Raw genomic sequence first — 20,941 nt, 5'->3', positions numbered from 1 at the left:
TCCTATTTCTAAAACAGGCGATAATAATAGTACTACTTAGGGCTTCTGTGAAGATTAAACAAGAAGACACACATAAAGTGCTTAGTATAGTGCATTCAATAACCAATAGCTATTTTCACTATTGATAATAACATGGCTGCATTTGTTTGATTAAAATAAATAATATTAAAAAGCTGTCAAACTCAAATCATTCAGAACAATCCTGTGAGTTGGGTATTATGATGTTCATTAGAAGAAGAAAATGAGGTTCAGGGAGGCTAAGTAACTTTGTCAAAGTCATCTTTCCTAAAAATGGCAGACCAGGGTTGTCTGAATTTTTCACACCACAGTGCCCTCCTAGAGTCCATCTCACAAATCCTCATTCAACAAATATATACACACCACCCACGTTTCAGGCACTGTTTCTATGCATACCTGTTTCCTATCTTTCTTTCAAAAAAACAGGACATGTCAACTAAAAAATAGTTAACATTTATTGAGTATTTTATTCTATACCAAGTACTGTCTCAAGCACTTTACACATATTGATCTGTGCTGATTGTATGCCTACCCCTCCTTAGACACAGCATGGACATAACAGAGAATCGTGCAAAACTCCATTTCAGATAGGATGTATGGATAGTATGGTTTATTATAATTTAAAGTTTATTGTTCTCATAATTACAGGCTACAGTTTAGAAGTTTGAAACATAAGAGAAAATTCTATAAAGAGAACTCAAATAAACCTGAACAAGTAGGCAGAAGATGGTTAAAACTTCATAAGTAGTGCCACTTAGCTCTCAGGAATACTTATCTGTCCTTTGAAGCACAGGCTCTGGAGCCAGAGTCAACAACATAAAATATAATCATAAATGACTCTAAGACATTCATCCTACACAAGTGAGCATGGAGATTTATATATATATATATATATATATATATATATATATATATATATATAAAATACATACTTTAATATATTATATTGGTCCACTGAGTATACATATTTTAATAAAAGAATCTATGTAATCCAGTTAAACACACATAAGATTAAGGTATACTTATTACATCGAAAGTTGGTGTTTATAAGTTACAGATATTTAGTACTTTCCAGAGTGTTCTTTTAATTAAAAAAAATATTTTAAAACCATTTCAAACATCTGTTCATTTTCCCAGTGCAAAAGAAGGTTGTTCAAGTCTACTTACCTTTTTCCTAAAGTGTTAAGGGGAAGAAAAAAACCCAAAACTCACTACCATTCACAACTCCCAATATTACTTTCTCAATCAACTTTTGCAGTATATCCTTATAACTGGATTAGTTTATCAAAATTAAACCCTTGTGATTATGATTCAGCCCTTGCTTCATATGTATGACTTTTATGCTGAAATGTTTTAATCTATAAAAGTAGAAAAAAGCTAACAGTGCAAGAAAGTGGTTCAAATTTGTTTTAAACTGCAGCAATTCAATTGTGTGTGGAGAGAAAAAAAGCACCATTTCAAGATGAAATAAACTGGATATTTTGGAATTTATTCATAGGCTAGGCAACAAGTTACTCTGATTAACACAGATCAATACCACCTTGACTTGGTAACCACAGAGATATTTAATTAGTTTTTAGGTGCATTTTCCTTTATCTTGGTTTTCAATACATTATCTAAATCACTGACTCATGTTAAAAAAAAATAAGATTACAATTTACAGCCTACTTCACAGTCCATTTTAAATTCAGCTTGTCTGCTAGGTCAATTTTACAGGAGATAGGCTTTTAACACATAAAGAGCTTCGATAATTTGGCAGGTCTCTTCTCTCCCAATTAAAAAACACAAAATTTTTTTGCTAGCCTGCCAATTTTGTAGGTGAAAAACACAAAGAGAATAAACTATTTTAATCCACAAAAATGGACAAAAAGGAATAATATGATTTAATACATGTCACTTTTTTCAGTTGTATTCAGTGAATGTTTTTACATTTCAAGTAACTGAACCTTCATTAAAGAAAAAAATATATATATGTATACAAAAAGTTAAAGTACCTTCCAGTTCTAGCCTGCTAAAGTTTCTTCTGCAAAAGTAGAAAAATAAACCTACCATGAACTAAAGAGGACAGTGCCATGGCAGTGGCAGAATGGCTGCCAGGTTAAGATTTTTGCTTACCTTATATTGATGGGTATATTTTAAGTGGTAATTTTTCTCCACCCTCTAGTGCTTAAAATTATGGAGAGGTATGTGTTTATCTAAAATTCCCTAAGTCCAGAGAAGAAAATTTTAAATATATTTCACACATGAGGCTTTAAAGTTTTTATTTAGGAAAAGATTGAGTCTGAAGCTATAATGGTTCAATCTAAAGCATCCCTTTTTCGATAGTGGAGTCAATTTATGCAAAATATTTTTTCTTGTCTATAAAAACCAAATTGAACAGTATTTTGATTATAAGGAAATACAAACATGTACTTTAAACTAGCCAACTTGCTCTGTCATAAAAGAAATAGGATGTTCTTTCCCTTCCCCTCTTTCAACCATTTAAATTAGGGGAGAATACTGCCAACTTTAAGAACCCCACTGGCTATCATCAGAGTAACTACAGAACAAGGGTAGCAAAGGGATGAAACTATTTCTCTATATTCCAGAAGGCAGAAGCTTGGGTGCTCTAGCTTTCCAAGTAAAAGTAGCACAGGCAGGCAAAAGCTCACACTAAATGCACACCAGAACGGGGGCCTAGGTGAAGTTATCTGGGTTACCGCTTTTACAGGGGGAAAAAAAGGACAAATCTGAAATGGAGTTTAAAAAAAACAAAAACTTTTGTCACATTTACAGGAATCTCAAACCTTTTGTATTCCCATGCTCATAGGTAGTTTTGATACACACTGTAAATAGCTTCAGTATTCAGGAAGAAGAGTATTGTGTGATTGACAAAGAACAGGAAAATTCTTCATGCTTCTGATATTTCAGATTTGCTGAGTGCAATAGCCAGTTCTAAGTCTTCTTGCTCTTGCTGATTCAGTCGGGCAAGCCTCTGCTCTTCCTCTTTCTCACTTTCCCTCTTGGCCCACTCAATCATATCTTCTTCAGAGGGATACTGCCATTTAAAAGACAAATGAACAAACGAATAAATTCATGAGCAGAACAAACACAAGAAGGAAAAAGAACTTTTACGAAATGATATTTAACTATTTGTTTCACCTTCTGAAGGACTCTGTAAATAGTCCTGTTAATTGTTCATTTTTTTTCTGAAAACACATTTAATCAGTTATTAAAATATGATTTAATCTTAAAAATTAATGCAGTCTACAGATAGTCTATAAAACTGAACATTAAACATCATTTTTTTAAAAAGTGGAAATTCTTAACGTGAATCAGGAGATTTAAAAACAGGAGAGGGCTAGCACTTTTATCTAATGTGAAACATTTACTACTTCAACTTCAGTGAGTATCCTCACATGATAAATCATTTTCAACTTAATCCCACTGGTGATTTCCTACCTTATCCTAGCCCTTCAGGTACAGAAAAATTATGAAGCAAAGAATATCTATACATACATAAATTTTGTTAAACATAAAATAAGAGTACTGGATATACTAAATAAGATGTGAACCTGATCAATTTTTTTAATGCATTATAAAGAATTCAGTAGACATTGAGAACTTTTTGACCTAGTCTAAATAAAACCTTAATGCTGGTAATTATTAAGTCAAGGAAATACACTTATCCACCTGAAAGAGCAACCGTGGCAGATACTAAATAAAAAAATTCTACCCGGTTTCAAGTCCTGTCATAAGAGGAATACCATAACAGGATGAATACCATAATAGGATGAAGTGAAAGAAACTGTCAGGCTTTTTGAAAATGGTAGCTTTTCCCCTAGGGAATTAGAGGGCCTTTGAAACTTATAATACTTAACAAATCTTTCATAATTAAAAAAAGAAGACATTTTTATTATGAGCTGCTTAATATTATACTATACTGAGATTCTGGAATATGAAATAAGCAAAATGCCTTAGCTATTGTTCAAGACTCATTCCAACCAGGTTTTGACTTGCTGAAATCATATTTAAGATATTAAATGCCACAAGCTGCCAGAAGGTTATTTTATATTAAGAGGATTATACTAAGAAGAGCAATTCTGGATTCTCTGCTTGAAACAACTCAAATTCCATCTAATAAAAGGCAGTATAATTCTGACACTCTCTGTTTGCCAGTATTCAAAATACTGATTCCTATTCTGCTCCTTTACATTCAGAGGAAGCCACTGAAACTTAAAGAGTACAGAGTCAAAAGCTGGGTAGCTGAGACTAATTCTGTCTGCCTTAGTTGCATACAGATTCCTGCCTACCTCCTTTCTAACTAGAAATGGCTGCAGGGATAAAGTGACGGGTTGAGGGACCCAATGCTACACTGAGGGAGACATTAGGCAGATTGTGGTCAGAGTCACCTGGCCACTAGATCTCTTATTTCTAAAATCATCTCAAGTGCTTAAGGTATTAAGTAGAGGAAAATTGCTTTGTTATAAAATAGCGATAATGAAGGTCATTTTACCTGAAAAAACATCTGGGAAAATGAAACATTGTTAGTTACTCTAAGAATTTAAAAAAAAAAAAAAAAAAAAGCCTTGTTTTTATCTAAATAATGATGGAATACATGTCATCGCTTAATGTCCATCCCTCCAGAGTGACACTTCAAGTTGGTTGTCCCATTTCTGTGATCTTATAGACCCTGCCTATGGTCTTGTCACAGAACTCTTCTATTGTCTTTACTGGCCTGCCTATGTTAGTCAGCTCTGGGAGGATGCAGAGTAAATATGGAATGCTAGTGAATTAGAGCCCCCCAAATAATTAAAGATTGTTTAGCTCTTAACAATCATATTTATTTAATAAAACCAACATTTACTTTTTAGGAACACTATTATATGAAACCAGAGTTTTATTTTCAATTCAAAGAATTCCTGGCCCTATCCTCTCATAATTGTTGACTGGTCTCCAGAAATCATCAAGGCTTTATACGCAAACACACAAACACAGTTACAAACACACAAACTCATTATTGGCATTATTCATCCAGAGGGCAGAGAGCAAATGACTCTCTAATGGCCCATCATCCATAACAATTTGCAAAATAATAACTGTCAGAATTTTATTTATATTGTTTACCAAGATCAAGAGAAGGGTTTTGCAAAACAACTGGTATATAACCCAAGAATTAAGAGTACAAAAAATCATTTGAGCAATGAAATACTTTTAGAACCAGCAAACAGAATCAAACAGAGATTTTTTGGTTGAGGGAAGAATAAAGATCATTTTTAACATATTGGTAAATTTAGTTGAAATAATGCAAATTTGGCAGACTCCAAAATAATCTTTGAAAACTCTTTAAACTGTAAATGGAAAGATTTTCCCCCAAACAGCCCATTCACAGTACTTACAGCACTGAAGTTAGCAAAATTGCTTGGGTCAGCCTCTTTACTGGTAGTGGTAGTAGTAGAAGAAGAAGAAGTGAATGGATCACAAAACATATCAGAATCTTTTTCTTTGGGGCTATCATTGCCTGGGAAAGGCTGAAATGGATCATTCAGTTTAAAGGGATCAGAAGAATCCAATTTGTTGATGGGTCTTTTCCCTGGATCAAAATCATTACAATTAATTCAACCAGCAAATATGGCAAACACAAACACACAAGAACATGAACACAGGGAGCATTAAAGAGCTGGGGGTGGGGAATGGGGGTCAGTACCTCAAATACATTCTTAATATGGTCTTAAACTATCACAACCAACACTATGTCCTCAAATTTTCACACACAACCTCTCAAATATATTCTAGCTCTATGTAGCTAAATGGAAAAATAGCAAAGAAGGGGGGAAATGGGCCGGGAATCTTATCTGCCCAGAGAGTTGACCTTCTCTTCTCCAAAGCAGCATGTTCCCAAGAAAAGAGAGAGGAATGGACAAAACAGCAGGAGAATGACAAAGAATAATGACAAAAACGGCCTCTGCTGTGATAACCTCTGCCTGATACAGTTATCCACTAGTGGCAGGAAGGGCAAATGAGCTTTGAAAAATGCTAATATTCTTCTGATTTTCCTCTGGATCTATATGTAACACCTGGGAGCATGAAATTAAAAACTACCTTGGTAAAGCCCACCTATTTCTTGCTATTACAATATTTCAAACTGAAGAATAAAGAGAATGCTTTGAAGCCCAGGCCCTAAATCTCTGTGGGTGCTGATCAACTAAATCTTTTACCAAACAGCATACTGTTGCTCATTAATTCAGCACCATTTTCAAACAAGCTTTCTAATTTTAAAGACTTAAACTCAGTACATCCTGAAGAAAGGATAATGAGAACAGGTGCTAAAATATCTTCAAATATATATATTTTCCTAAAGATGTATTAAGCTGGTAAGAGCAATCATAACAACAGATTTTTTCTGGCACTGTAGCAGCTTACAAAAGGTGTTCACATCTCATATCTCAAAGGATCCTTCCACAATCCTGTGAAGGTAGGCAACATTAGAATTAATGCCACCATCTAATAGCTCAGATAGCTGAGGTTCAGACATATGAAGTTACACACTCAAGATCATAGAGCTAGTCAGAGAATATCCAGAATTAGAACCCAGATCTTTAAGCTGCAGTTCAACAAACCATCTTTCTTTCCTTGATTTTTCTACAGTGATATATACTCACTTTGCTGAAGTCTTAGATTTAGTTACAGCACTAGTATATTAGTTTACTTAGGATTTTAAAAATAACTTCACTATTGGCACCTTACTGGTATAAAACTTAAATGAGCACATTTACTATCATTTTTAAAAAATATATTCTGACAACCTTACTCTCTAGTAATACATGATACAGGCTACTTTTCCTTAAAAGATAAAAGGAGTTCAGTTCAGTTCACCTGATTTTTCAACAGGTAGCTGGGTGTTAACAATTTTATTTGCAATTCTTTAAATCAAAGAAGAAAAAAAAATCTGCCCAAGAAATACCATAGGGAGGCTATTATGAAAAGGCAAGAATAATATTCTAGAACTACTGAGGCTGAAAATTTACCACGGAATGACATATGGTTAAAACAATAATGTACCAGATGTGTCTTCTCACAAGTAGCACTACAACTATTCAGGGGATTGCCTTTTTACCACTTCTCATGAACTTTATTATCTTCATTAAAAACAAACAAACAAAACCCCTTTTTCTTTACAGTGCTAAACAAAACAAAAAAAAATAAGAATAGTAAGAATTTGTTTCTAGACCAAAAACATCACTTTTATAAAATAAAGGAGTCTCTTATCAAGTCAAGTAAAATCATATTTTCCTTCAAGAAAAACAATACTTTCTTTTAAAATTCTGATACCGAAAAGCTGAATTCCGGATACCAAAAAGGCCATATATTCTCACATTAAAGGACTTAAGGAAGACTTCACATTTAGCAGGAAAAGAAAGGGACTTCGAATTAATCTTTGCTTATAGAAATTTATTAAAATACCAAAGCACAGGAAACTGTTGTTCAAATGGTAATCAATGAGCTTCCAAAAAGTAAGAGATTTCATTGGTACTTTCCTTTTTTCATTTACTGCCTCTCTAAAATGGTTTAAAGAGAAATTAGCTCTTGCTAGAAAGATAGTTCATGACAGTTACACAGGCTGGCTTCTTAGGCACATATCTGTAATTCTGCATTAAGGTCAGAACAGATGATAGCAGCAGGCTTCTGCTGTGTTTTTGGACTTGTTTTGTTTAAGGCCCTTTATATAAAGTCTACAAATAAGGCCCACACAATACTTTTCAGAAAGAAAAAGGAAGTAGTTGATTTAGGAAAGGTATCAACTCTCATACCAGGTGGTGGTGGGCAGGGTCTTGTTGGAGTTCCAATCTTTGGTGGCAGTGCTGGGGGTACATCTTCAGTTTTGATGGATGTTTCCTCAAGCATATTTTTTGTAATGACCATATTGCTGATGGAGCTTGATGTGGATGAACTAAAAGGATCTTCATTGTTGACCTTTGTTTGAAAAGAAATTACTCATGGTTATATATATTATGCCAACCAAACCGTACGCGGTTATGGATCATTTGGAAGAGTGATCTTCAGTATTACGCAGCTTTATTTATTTCAATTCTGAGAGCACTAACATTTTAACCTTTGCATTCAGAACCAAAATGGAAAAAAATTTTTTAATTTTTCTATATGAGTAGTGATTATAACATCACTACTTATTAAGAGCAACAGATCGTACCAAAACAAGCCAACTCTGGATTAAAGGTTTATTAAGATTCAGGTGATACAAAACCATTGAGGCCCTTTATAAAGAGACTAATATATTTTTCCTCAAGTGACTATCTGATCCAAATGATAAAGGAAAAAATACTGATTCCACACTTGCCAATGCACTTAAATATAGGAAAGATTTAATACTAAAGTCAAAGAAAATGGCATCTTAAAAAACATTAAGGACAACCTGAAAGTCAATTTTGTTTTTTAAGCAAACTGATCCCATGGCATAAGTCTTATTGTGGGTCTGAAGACCTGGCCTCTCTAATACATGGAGTAATGAAAGATTCACTTTTCTATAATGAATTGGATATTACAGTTTAGGCCAGTGTTTCTCTAAAGAAGCATGCTGACATTTTGGGCTGGATATAGCTCTGTGTTGTGGCACTGGACAGGGTGTTGCACAACATCCCTGGTCTCTATCCACTAGATATGAACAGCCCTCCTCCTCAGCTGTGACAACCGAAAATGTCTCTAGACATTGCCAAATGTTTCCTGGGGGGTGGGGGTGGGGGGAATAACACCCAATTGAGAACCAATGATAGAGACAGTGTGACATATACTCTAAGTTTACTCTTTTGGCCTGAATCAATCCTAGGGCTACATTGGAAAATAGGTAGTTGACATATATAGTCCACTACCTAATAGTACTGGGCTATTAATTATCTTAATACTAACCTTAACAGTCTCAGAACATAAAATCAAGCAATCAGTACAGAGAGGATGGAATGAATGTCCAGATTTTACAGCTATTGACCCAGACAGTCAACAGGGGGAAAATGTAGTTCAGTTGGAAGAAACATATTTAAAAAGACAGAAGACTCTTAAAGTTGTTGAGCAGACCTGCCAGTAGAAAATTATAATTATCTGTACCATCACCATTGTCTTTGTGCACAGAAATGTCTACTTTGATTACATCTTATATTTCATTTCTGTCTGAAATCAATGTTTGCTGTGCCTTACTGAAATCAAGTTGCAATCTCTGTGAGGGTCAGGTTATAAAATCAAAAGAAAGGATCACTCCTTTGGTGGAAACACAGTATATTTTACTTTCCTACTAAGTATTGCAGATTACCTTTGACAATGTGCTGAAGTCAGCAAATCCATCTTCAAATGATTCATTTCCAAAAACAGAAGCAAAGGGGTCTGTGGCTAAAATGAATAAAGAAAATCAATGCAATAGGACAGAAAGACATCAAATTTCATGTCCTCTTTTGGTTAGTAACATTCAGACAAATGAAAAATATCGAATGCCAAATATTAATCCCTGAATTTAGGCCCACAAAGACAGTTAACACACGGATGAATCATTGAAGAATCAAAAACAGGTGAGCTAACTCTAGGTAAAGTGTTTAAGGCTTTGGAATACACGTCAAATAATATAGCTCCCGTGTGCTTAAACTATTTCCAATAAAGACATCATGAAGTAAAAAAAACTACACCATTAATTCCACATTTCACACACACCCTTCAAGGTCCATTTCAAATACTACCATATCCACAAAGCCTAGAATAACCTAGGTATCTCTAATTCACACAGCAAGAAGTGATTTCTTCCTTCTTTGTGGCACTGACAGCATTCTAGTTTGTATTATGGTTATCTGTGATTGATATATCACCCCTACTAGATTGTAAGGTCCTTAAAAACAAGGAATAACACTTATCCAACAAAGAACGAATGGTCAAAAAAGATTCATTGGCCATATATAAAACTGAAGAAAATAAGAAGATAGAGTTCCTATGTCTGAAAAGTTCATAGTATAGTGACAGACATATACACAAACAATAATAAAATAATCTTAAATGAGCTATTAGAGAGGTATAAAAAACCTGTAGTAGAAGCCATTAACTGCTGGGAGAATCGGGAAAAGCATCAAATAAGCCATTACATTTGACCTAGGTCTTTTAAATAAGGGATGGAGTCTGCTGAATAGATGGAGGTGGGGGAGAGAAATCTATTCCAGGCAGAAGGAACAGTCATTGCAAAAGCAGTATTTAATCCCTGCTCCACAGGCATGAGAAGTTATCTGTTCCATCATAGTGCACTTAACAAATAGACTAACATTTTCAGCTGGAACAAACTGACTTACTTTGAGATAGGTTTTGTCTGTTCAGGCATAAAGGTTACCAATAAGGTCAAAGGATATTCATAGGAATTGCTGCTTGATATAGGAAAGCAGAAAGAAACAAAGGAAGAAGTGAGTGAATCTCAAAAGAGAGGGTAAGAGAGCAAAGATGCATAGAAAAATGCTCCTTGCTCTTCCTTAACTCATCTTTACATCAAATCAGTTTTAGGACAAAGTGTGCTCACCCACTCATTTAAATGTGTAAAGTGTGCCCTTACCTCTAACAGTGAGTACATCATGGACATAAACAGAAGAGGGGCAAGGAAGATACACATTATCTTTTTCTTGTCACCAAGACAGTCATGAGGTGGGTAGAAGCACAGAGAAAATCAGTCCTTTAGGGACACACCAATAACTCTGAACCTGAAGAGGATGTTGAGAATCCAGACTTACAGGAAATCCTACAGCTTTAGCCATAAAAGATGGTTTTGCATTACTACATATCTGCTGCGTCCCACAGCCTCAGGCCCTGCCTAGTCATGGGTGCTGTTTCAGGCTTTCCCTTCTTTCTCCTCCTCTTCCTGTAATTCCTGATGCAGTGGCAGCTGAGGCACAGCCTGAGCAGGATGCAGACGCTCTCCTGATTGGTATAAGGGTAATGATGGAAAAGGAGTTGGGCTCATTTCACTTGACGGACTGAAATATCTGCTTCACGCTTTTGCTCTGCCATGGTACCACAGCTTTTACAAGCAGTCATAACACATGTGACAACACTGCTGAGTTAGGTCAGGTTTGACTGAAATATTATGAAGTGTTCATTGTGAAAGACACTAATAAAAAACATGACACTTGTATATGAAGAATATGCTACATGTAGGTTACTAGAGTATTTTTTAACATCTTTATTGGAGTATAATTGCTTTACAAAGGTGTGTTAGTTTCTGCTTTATAACAAAGTGAACCAGTTATACATATAAATATATCCCCATATCTCCTCCCTCTTGTATCTCCCTCCCACCCTCCCTATAGCACCCCTCTAGGTGGTCACAAAGCTGATCTCCCTATGCTATGTGGCTGCTTCCCGCTAGCTATCTATTTTACATTTGGTAGTATATGTATGTCCATGCCACTCTCTTACTTTGTCCCAGCTTACCCTTCCCCCTCCCCGTGTCCTCAAGTCCATTCTCTATGTCTGCATCTTTAATCCTGTCCTGCTTTTAGGTTCTTCAGAACATTTTTTTTTTTTTTTTTAGATTCCATATATATGTGTTAGCATATGGTATTCATCTGTCCATGAACACTTAGGTTGCTTCCATGTCCTGGTTATTGTAAATAGAGCTGCAATGAACATTGTGGTACCTGACTCTTTTTGAATTATGGTTTTCTCAGGGTATATGCCCAGTAGTGGGATTGCTGGGTCATATGGTAGTTCTATTTTTAGTTTTTTAAGGAACCTCCATACTGTTCTCCATAGTGGCTGTATCAATTTACATTCCCACCAACAGTGCAAGATGGTGCCCTTTTCTCCACACCCTCTCCAGCATTTATTGTTTGTAGATTTTTTGATGATGGCCATTCTGACTGGTATGAGGTGATACCTCATTGCAATTTTGATTTGCATTTCTCTAATGATTACTGATGTTGAGCATCCTTTCATGTGTTTGTTGGCAATCTGTATATCTTCTTTGGAGAAATGTCTACTTAGGTCTTCTGCCCATTTCTGGATTGGGTTGTTTGTTTTTTTGATATTGACCTGCATGAGCTGCTTGTATATTTTGAAGATTAATCCTTTGTCTGTTGATACATTTGCAAACATTTTCTCCCATTCTGAGGGCTATTTTTTCATCTTGTTTATGGTTTCCTTTGCTGTGCAAAAGCTTTTAAGTTTCATTAGGTCCCATTTGTTTATATTTTTTAATTTCCATTTCTCTAGGAGGTGGGTCAAAAAGGATCTTGCTGTGATTTATGTCATAGAGAGATAATAATATGGTTTTCCTCCTTCAATTTGTTAATATGGTGTATCACACTGATTGATTTGCATATATTGAAGAATCCTCGCTTTCCTGTGATAAACCCCACTTGATCATGGTGTATGATCCTTTTAATGTGTTGTTGGATTCTGTTTGCTAGTATTTTGTTGAGGATTTTTGCCTCTATGTTCATCAGTGATATTGGCCTGTAGTTTTCTTTCTTTGAGACATCTTTGTCTGGTTTTGGTATCAGGGTGATGGTGGCCCCGTAGAATGCGTTTAGGAGTGTTCCTACCTCTGCTATATTTTGGAAGAGCTTGAGAAGGATAGGTGTTAGCTCTTCTCTAAATGTGTGAGAGAATTCGCCTGTGAAGCCATCTGATCCTGGGCTTTTGTCTGTTGGAAGATTTTTAATCACAGTCTCAATTTCAGTGCTTGTGATTGGTCTGTTTATATTTTCTATTTCTTCCTGGTTCAGTCTAGGAAGGTTGTGCTTTTCTAAGAATTTGTCCATTTCTTCCAGGTTGTCCATTTTATTGGCATAGAGTTGCTTGTAGTAATCTCTCATGATCCTTTGTATTTCTGCAGTGTCTCGTTGTTACTTCTCCTTTTCGTTTGTAATTCTATTGATTTGAGTCTTCTCTCTTTTTTTCTAGATGAGTCGGGCTAATGGTTTATCAATTTTGTTTATCTCCTCAAAGAACCAACTTTTAGTTTTATTGATCTTTGCTGTCATTTCCTTCATTTCTTTTTCATTTATTTCTGGTCTGATCTTTATGATTTCTTTCCTTCTGCTAACTTTGGGGTTTTTGTGTTCTTCTTTCTCTAATTGCTTTAGGTGTAAGGTTAGGTTGTTTAATTGAGATGCTTCTTTTTTCTTGAGGTAGGATTGTACTGCTATAAACTTCCCTCTTAGAACTGCTTTTGCTGCATCCCATAGGTTTTGGGTCGTCATGTTTTCATTGTCATTTGTTTCTAGGTATTTTTTGATTTTTCTTTGATTTCTTCAGTGATCTCTTGGTTATTTAGTAGCGTATTGTTTAGCCTCCATGTGCTTGTATTTTTTACAGAATTTTTCCTATAATTGATAACTAGTTTCACAGCGTTGTGGTTGGAAAAGATACTTGATACAATTTCAATTTTCTTAAATTTACCAGGCTTGATTTGTGACCCACGATATGATCTATCCTGGAGAATGTTCCATGAGCACTTGAGAAGGTGTATTCTGTTGTTTTTGGATAGAATGTCCTATAAACATCAATTAAGTCCATCTTGTCTAATGTATGATTTAATGCTTGTGTTTCCTTATTTAATTTCATTTTGGATGATCTGTCCATTGGTGAAAGTGGGGTGTTAAAGTCTCCTACTATGATTGTGTTACTATCGATTTCCCCTTTTATGGCTGTTAGCATCTGCCTTATGTATTGTGGTGCTCCTATGTTGGGTGCATAAATATTTACAATTGTTATATCTTCTTCTTGGATTGATCACTTGGTCGTTATGTAGTGCCCTTTTTTGTCTGTTTTACTGGTCTTTATTTAAAGTCTATTTTGTCTGATATGAGAATTGCTACTCCAGCTTTCTTTTGGTTTCCATTTGCATGGAATATCTTTTTCCATCCCCTCACTTTTAGTCTGTATGTGTCCCTTGGTCTGAAGTCGGTCTCTTGTAGACAGCATATACATGGATCTTGTTTTTGTTTCCATTGAGCCAGTCTATTTCTTTTGGTTGGAGCATTTAATCCATTTACATTTAAGGTAGTTATGGATATGTATGTTCCTATTCCCATTTTCTTAATTGGTTTGGGTTTGTTATTGTAGGTCTTTTCCTTCTCTTTTGTTTCCTGTCTAGAGAAGTTCCTTTAGCATTTGTTGTAAAGCTGGTTTGGTGGTTCTGAATTCTCTTAGCTTTTGCTTGTCTGTAAAGGTTTTAATTGCTCGGTTGAATCTGAATGAGATCCTTGCTGGGTAGAGAAATCTTGGTGGTAGGTTTTTCCCTTTCATCACTTTAAATATGTCCTGCCACTCCCTTCTGGCTTGCAGAGTTTCTGCTGAAAGATCAGCTGTTAACCTGATGGGGATTCCCTTGTGTGTTATTTGTTGCTTTTCCCTTGCTGCTTTTAATATTTTTTCTTTGTATTTAATTTTTGATAGTTTGATTAATATGTGTCTTGGCCTGTTTCTCCTTGGATTTATCCTGTGTGGGACTCTGCATTTCCTGGACTTGAATGACTACTGCCTTTCCCATATTAGGGCAGTCTTCAAGTATATGTCTTCCAATATTTTCTCAGTCCCTTTCTTTTTCTCTTCTTCTTCTGGGACCCCTATAGTTCAAATGCTGGTGTGTTTAATGTTGTCCCAGAAGTCTCTGAGACTGTCCTCAATTCTTTTCATTCTCTTTTCTTTATTCTGCTCTGCGGTAGTTACTTTCACTATTTTATCTTCCAGGTCACTTATCTGTTCTTCTGCCTCAGTTACTCTGCTATCGATTCCTTCTAGAGAATTTTTAATTTCATTTATTGTGTGGTTCATCATTGTTTGTTTGCTCTTTAGTTCTTCTAGGTCCTTGTTAAATGTTTCTTGTATTTTCTCCATTCTATTTCCAAGATTTTGGATCATCTTTACTATCATTACTCTGAATTCTTTCTCAGGTAGACTGCCTATTTGTTTCTTCATTTGTTTGGTCTGGTGGGTTTTTACCTTGCTCCTTCATCTGCTGTGTGTTTTCTCTGTCTTCTCATTTTGCTTAACTTACTGTGTTTGTGGTCTCCTTTTCACAGGCTGCAGGTTCGTAGTTCCCATTGTTTTTGGTGTCTGCCCTCAGTGGCTAAGGTTGGTTCAGTGGGTTGTGTAGGCTTCCGGGTGGAGGGGACTGGTGCCTGTCTTCTGGTGGATGACGCTGGACCTTGTCTTTCTGGTGGGCAGGACCATGTCCGGTGTGTGTTTTTGGGTGTCTGTGACCTTACTGTGATTTTAGGCTAATGGGTGGGGTTGCGTTCCTGTCTTGCTAGTTGTTTGGCATAGAGTGTCCAGCACTGTAGCTTGCTGGTCGTTGAGTGGAGCTGGGTCCTTTCTGTCCACAAGTAAAAGTGTGAAAGCTTTTTTGTAAAGCTTTTTTGTAAGTCTTTTTTGCCCCTTCCACATATATTGTGGAGCCCTGGCTCCACAATATCAAATGACGAAAGCTCTCCTAGAGATCTCCAGAGATGGAGATCTCTGGGAGAGCTTTCGTCACTTGATATTATGTGGAGCCAGGAGGTCTCTGGTCGACCAATGTCCTGAACTTGGCTCTCCCACCTAGAGGCACAGGTCTGACACCCAGCTGGAGCACAAAGACCCTGTCAGCCCCACAGCTTTTGGGAAGTCTGCAGTCTTCTGCCAGCGTTCAGTATGTGTTCTGTAGGAGTTGTTCCACATGTAGATGTATTTCTGATGTATTTGTGGGGAGGAAGGTGATCTCCATGTCTTACTCTTCTGCCATCTTGAAGGTCTCCTCAGAGTTTTTCTATACGTCCTTCATCATAAGAAATGAATTCAGCATTGGTCCAAACACTGGGGAATGTATCCTAGATGAATGACAAAGCACTTTTGCCTGAATTGGGAAAATAAGACTTTGGAAAGAACTTTCTCAGATATTGATCATGGTTGATATGAAGCAGAGACCTGTCCAGAAACTGGAAGGACTCACTGAGCATGAACTTGTTCACATTATGTGTGAGACACCTGCTGAGGAGTCACAGAAATACTGGGAGAGGAACTCAGTACGTGGCTTTCTTTTTCTTGAGGCACACAGGAGCCATGGGTCAGCAGAATCAGACTTTGAATGCAAAGGTAATCTGATTAGCACCCTCTTCTCCCCAGGAATAAAGGTAATGATCACTTTGGAGAAATACATAAAAGCATAATTTAAAAATATCATCTATAATCTGATTAGCGGAAATAATTCTGAGGAGAGGGGTTGAGGAATGGGCAACGTGGATGAAGGGGTTAAAATGTACAAACTGCCAGTCATAAAATAAGTAAGTCATGGGTATGTAATGTACAGCATGGGGACTAAAGTTAGTAATATTGTATTGCAAACTTGAAAGTTGCTAAGAAAGTAAATCTTAAAAAGTTCTCATCACAAGGAAAAAAATTTGTAACTTTGTATGGTGATAGATGGTAAATAAACTTACTGAGGTGATCATTTTGCAATGCACACAAATGTTGAATCATTATGTTGTACACCTGAAATTAACATAATGCTCGTCAATTACACTTCAGTTTAAAAGAAAGGAAAGAAAGAGAGAGAAGGAAAGAAGGAACCCATACCAATATTTTATCATACTTTACCAGCTTTTTTCCCTGGTATTTTTTTCCTTACTTATTTGAGATCATACTATGCTGACATGATTTTTTGTGAGGTGTGAATGATAAAGCTACATTTTAGGCATATCACTTTTTACCCCTTTACTCTCATTTAATTCATAGCAATCATCATAACTGACATGTTATATATTTGTTTACATAAGCTCTAAAAAAGACAGGAACTTTGTTTTGTTCACTACTGTATCCTCAAGGTCAAGAACACTCATATTTGCTGAAAATATTAAAGGATAAAAAGGACAGAAACCATCTAGTTACTAAGGATATTCCAAACAGATACCATAACATTTCTTAGTACAACCAGCTGACCAACAAGGAATAAGGGAAACCTTAAGGCTCACAAATAATCCCAAAGAACAGCTGTCTACCAGAGAATCCTGGGAGGAAGAAGAACACTTTTTTTTCTCCATGACCCATGCACAATCCATAAAATAATTAAGCTCAAGCTCACAAAGAACCTTCAAGAGATACTCGTGAATCATAGTCATTAGTAAAGGATCTACTTTCTCAAGCTGGTCTTCAATTAGTTCACTCACTCACTGACCCACTAATCCATTCACATTTAGTAAGCATCTTTTATGTTTAAGCCTAGGTACTAGGGATTTAGGGGGAAATAAGACACAACATCTACCTTCAAGGAACTCATGATTTAACTGAGTGATATACATGTACACAACTGCTACACAGTAAGTGTTAAAGTTCAAAGACAGTAAAGGAGAAATAACACCTAGATTTATGTGGAAGGGGCAAAAAAGACTTTACAAAAAAGCTTTCACACTTTTACTTGTGGACAGAAAGGAGGTGGGAGGAGACAGAGATATACACTCACTATACCCAAATATACACCTGCTCATGCATACACATTTTTCCATTCCAAAATTAAGTGGTCTCGAAGAAACATTCATGACTTGTGGTTTGTGGAAATGGAGAAAATTAGAGAAGAAACATGAAAGAAAGCAGAGGCTAAGAATTGTAAAATATATGAACATCTGCATGCTTAGCCTGAGTCATTGCCTGTAAAAACGAAGACCTACTTTGCATTTTACTAATGCTGGTGTCAAAGATGCTCTGGGGACACCATGAGTTCCCTTCTATATCCTCAGAATGTTATAAAGCTTTAATTAAGAATTGGAGGGACTTCCCTGGTGGTCCAGAGGTTTAGACTCCTCGCTTCCACTGCAGAGGGTGTGGGTTCGATCCCTGGTCAGGGAACTAAGATCACACATGCCACACAGTGCAGACAAAAAAATTAAAAAATAAAAAAAAAGAATTCTTCAAATTCTTGATAGTCACCATCAATGTAATTTTCATTTGTACAGGTAGCTGGTAGCAAATAACAGGAGATTATCAAAGAAAAAAAAAGAATTGGAAAGATTCTGCATTTTCTCAGTTAGGAGTTACTAAAATATTCCATGCAAAAATTTTCTGGCACCACAGCTAATCTCATTTATAATGAAGCGTAAAAAGAACATTTACAAGTCAAAATAAAATATATGTAGAAACTGAGTGACCTGAATTTGCTTTCTTTAGTTTTCTTTATTTGTCTGCAATGTGTCTATCACCAGGAGGAAATGCTAAAATAATTGAGACAAAATATTAAAAATATTTAACGTCCTGGGGGCTTCCCTGGTGGCACAGTGGTTGAGAGTCCGCCTGCCGATGCAGGGGACACAGGCTCGTGCCCCAGTCTGGGAAGATCCCACATGCCGCGGAGAGGCTGGGCCCGTGAGCCATGGCCGCTGAGCCTGCCCGTCTGGAGCCTGTGCTCCGCAACGGGAGAGGCCACAACAGTGAGAGGCCTGCGTACCGCAAAAAAAAAAAAAAAAAAAAAAAAATTAACGTCCTTCTATTACTATCATAACTACAATATTTTAAAGGTAGGTGTAGAGTGATTAATTTTTAATAACAAAAATTTACCCTTATGTTTCTAATTTATTTTGAAAGCTTACAATTCTCCTGTTCTGTGGGATTAATCTTTTTGCTGACTAAATTTCCCGGTGAAAAAGGACAGGGGTATAGAGGTGTGAGTAAGGAAGGTAAATGTCCTGTGTTTGTAACCTTGGGTACGTAATGCCACCTCTCTGAGGCTCCGTGGTTTTCAGATGTTGAGTTTATGAACAAGTAAACTAAATAAGTATGTTAAGAGTCTATATATAAGTTGGGGGAAAACACATATTTAACAACTTAACCATGAAAACTAAAAAAAAAAAAAAAGTCCAGCTTTCATTCATCAAACAAAAAGAACTTAAAAAACTAAAGAGAAGAGAAAACAATTGTAGACTAAAAGAATCCTTTCCAGGAAAAGAGCTGACAACACAAACACACACACACACACACACACACACACACACACACACACTCACTCTCTCCCTCTCCCTTGTCTCTATTTCATTTGGAACTAATGAAGAGTATATTACAAGTAACTAGTCTGCATTTGGAAACCATTAAACTAAAAAGCAGTAACAGCAATAACAACAACTACCATTTACTATGACAGGAACCACAATAAATACTTTAGGAAACTGAGACTTAGAAAACCTAAGGAACTAGCACTGTTATCTGAGTAAGTTCAGGCAGCTGGACTCAAGCATCCATGTCCTATGGATGACAACTCCTCTCTAGACTGTTTATGTTTCCATTGAATTCAAAATCTTATGACAATGTAGCAGATTTGAGACAAATGATTTATTCATTTTTTCAGCAGTCAATCTGTAAGCCTTTGCTATGTGTCGAAAGTTCTGGGATGGGAGAGTAGGAATGCAACCTGGGATGACTCGCAGGTCTCTGCTTGGGCAACTGAGTAGATGGTAGTGCTATGAGCAGAGATGGGATATCCAGATGTTTAGTATTGTTTTACATTTCATAAGGTGGACAACTTTACTTTCAGACATATATCTGTGACACATTAAGTAAAAGACCATCAAATATATATATATATATATATACACACACACACACACATAAATAATATAACAGACAATATATTAAAAAATATATAATAATATATGATATATAAATGTTTACAATATAAATAGCATAGAAATATAAGTAATAAAAAGTTATATATATATCCACACACATATATTTGGAGCACGAGGCTAGTGATTAGATTTGTGGTTAGTAATATGATCAAATGTTAACAAAGACAATTCTGGCAGTCATGCAAGACCAGCAGGTAAAGAGACTGGAGGCGACTTGATATCATAGTCCAGGTAAAACATGATGAGGACCCAAACAAAGCTGAGTATAATGAGGAACAGACAATCAGAGTCCAATTGCGGGTAAAAGAACAAGACTTGGCAATTTATGGGAGATGAGGAATGATAGAGAAAAAGTCTAGGATGATTGGCTGAGGGCCAATAATAGTGTCATTAGTACATAAAGTAGAATGTAGAAGGAGGTAAAGCTTGGCTCTTTGTTATTGTTTATACTATACTTTGAAGGAGAGACTAATTGGAAAAGGTGATTATTAACTTTAAGCATTGTTGAGCTTGACACCTAAGGAGAAATATCCAGCAGGCAACTTGAAAGTACTGGAAGTTCAGGAGAGAGTTCAGGCATAGAGGACAAAATCTAGGAGTCATCAGGAAACAGGATGTAGTTGAAGGCACAGAACCAGACAACACCACCACAGGAAGTGTGTATTAAGAGAAGAGCAGAAGCACCAGCCTAAATATGGGACTAAAAAGATAGCCTCGCTCTTCAGTTTTTTCTCCAGAACACTGAGATTATTTCTCTTGCTCTTGTCCTGAATAAAAGGAGACATCTGTCCCAGATACCTCCTGGGAGCAAACTGGCCTGAGGGAACAGAGACCAGCGCAGTATAGGGCAACAGGAAAATGTTTTAGAATATATTAGATCAGCAGTTCTCAAAGTGTGGTCCAAGCACTCCAAAAGTCCCCCAAGGCCCCTTAAGGGAGGTCTGTAAGGTCAAAACTACTTTCAGAATATGAAGATGTTATTTATCTTTCTCACTGTATTATCTGCAACAATGTTGCAAAACCAGTGGTGGGTTAAAAAAAAAAGTGGTGGGTGCTTTAGTGGGAATCAAGGCAGCAGCACCAAACTGTACTGGCTGGTAGCAACTGTACTGTTCACCCTCACAAACTCGCAGGGGGATAAAAAGGCCAGTTGCACTTATGAACATCTGTCCTTGATGAATCAATAAAAACTATTGATTTAAAATAAATGGTGACCCTTAGGTTCTTTTAAAAACTATGGAAGACAAAATTAGAAATACACACAAAGCACTTCTGCTGAGTACCAAAGTATAATCAGTTATGAGGAGGAAAAGCACTTA

The 20,941-nt window shown here is 36.3% G+C and overlaps 1 protein-coding gene across 5 annotated transcripts in view; it reads right to left on the bottom strand.

Annotated features, from left to right (window-relative positions):
* Window positions 1–450: 450 nt before the first annotated feature.
* EPS15 (epidermal growth factor receptor pathway substrate 15) overlaps window positions 451–20,941 on the bottom strand; it is a 160,747-nt gene continuing 140,256 nt past the window's right edge. For 2 of the 5 annotated variants that reach the window (XM_019937831.3, XM_019937832.3), the window contains 4 exons: window positions 9,317–9,393; window positions 7,809–7,971; window positions 5,397–5,590; window positions 451–3,055 (listed from right to left, as the gene is read on the bottom strand). In XM_019937831.3, coding sequence (XP_019793390.1) covers window positions 2,909–3,055; window positions 5,397–5,590; window positions 7,809–7,971; window positions 9,317–9,393 — 581 coding nt within the window. In that variant the 3' untranslated portion in view covers window positions 451–2,908. Of the gene's footprint in view, window positions 3,056–5,396; window positions 5,591–7,808; window positions 7,972–9,316; window positions 9,394–16,451; window positions 16,504–20,941 lie in introns of those variants that run through there. The other 3 variants (XM_073789888.1, XM_073789890.1, XM_073789889.1) reach the window with 3 other exon arrangements.

This window comes from Tursiops truncatus, chromosome 1, assembly GCF_011762595.2.
Source record: "Tursiops truncatus isolate mTurTru1 chromosome 1, mTurTru1.mat.Y, whole genome shotgun sequence".
Taxonomy (NCBI): Eukaryota; Metazoa; Chordata; class Mammalia; order Artiodactyla; family Delphinidae; genus Tursiops; species Tursiops truncatus.
This window is presented reverse-complemented; position numbering and strand designations above follow the sequence as displayed.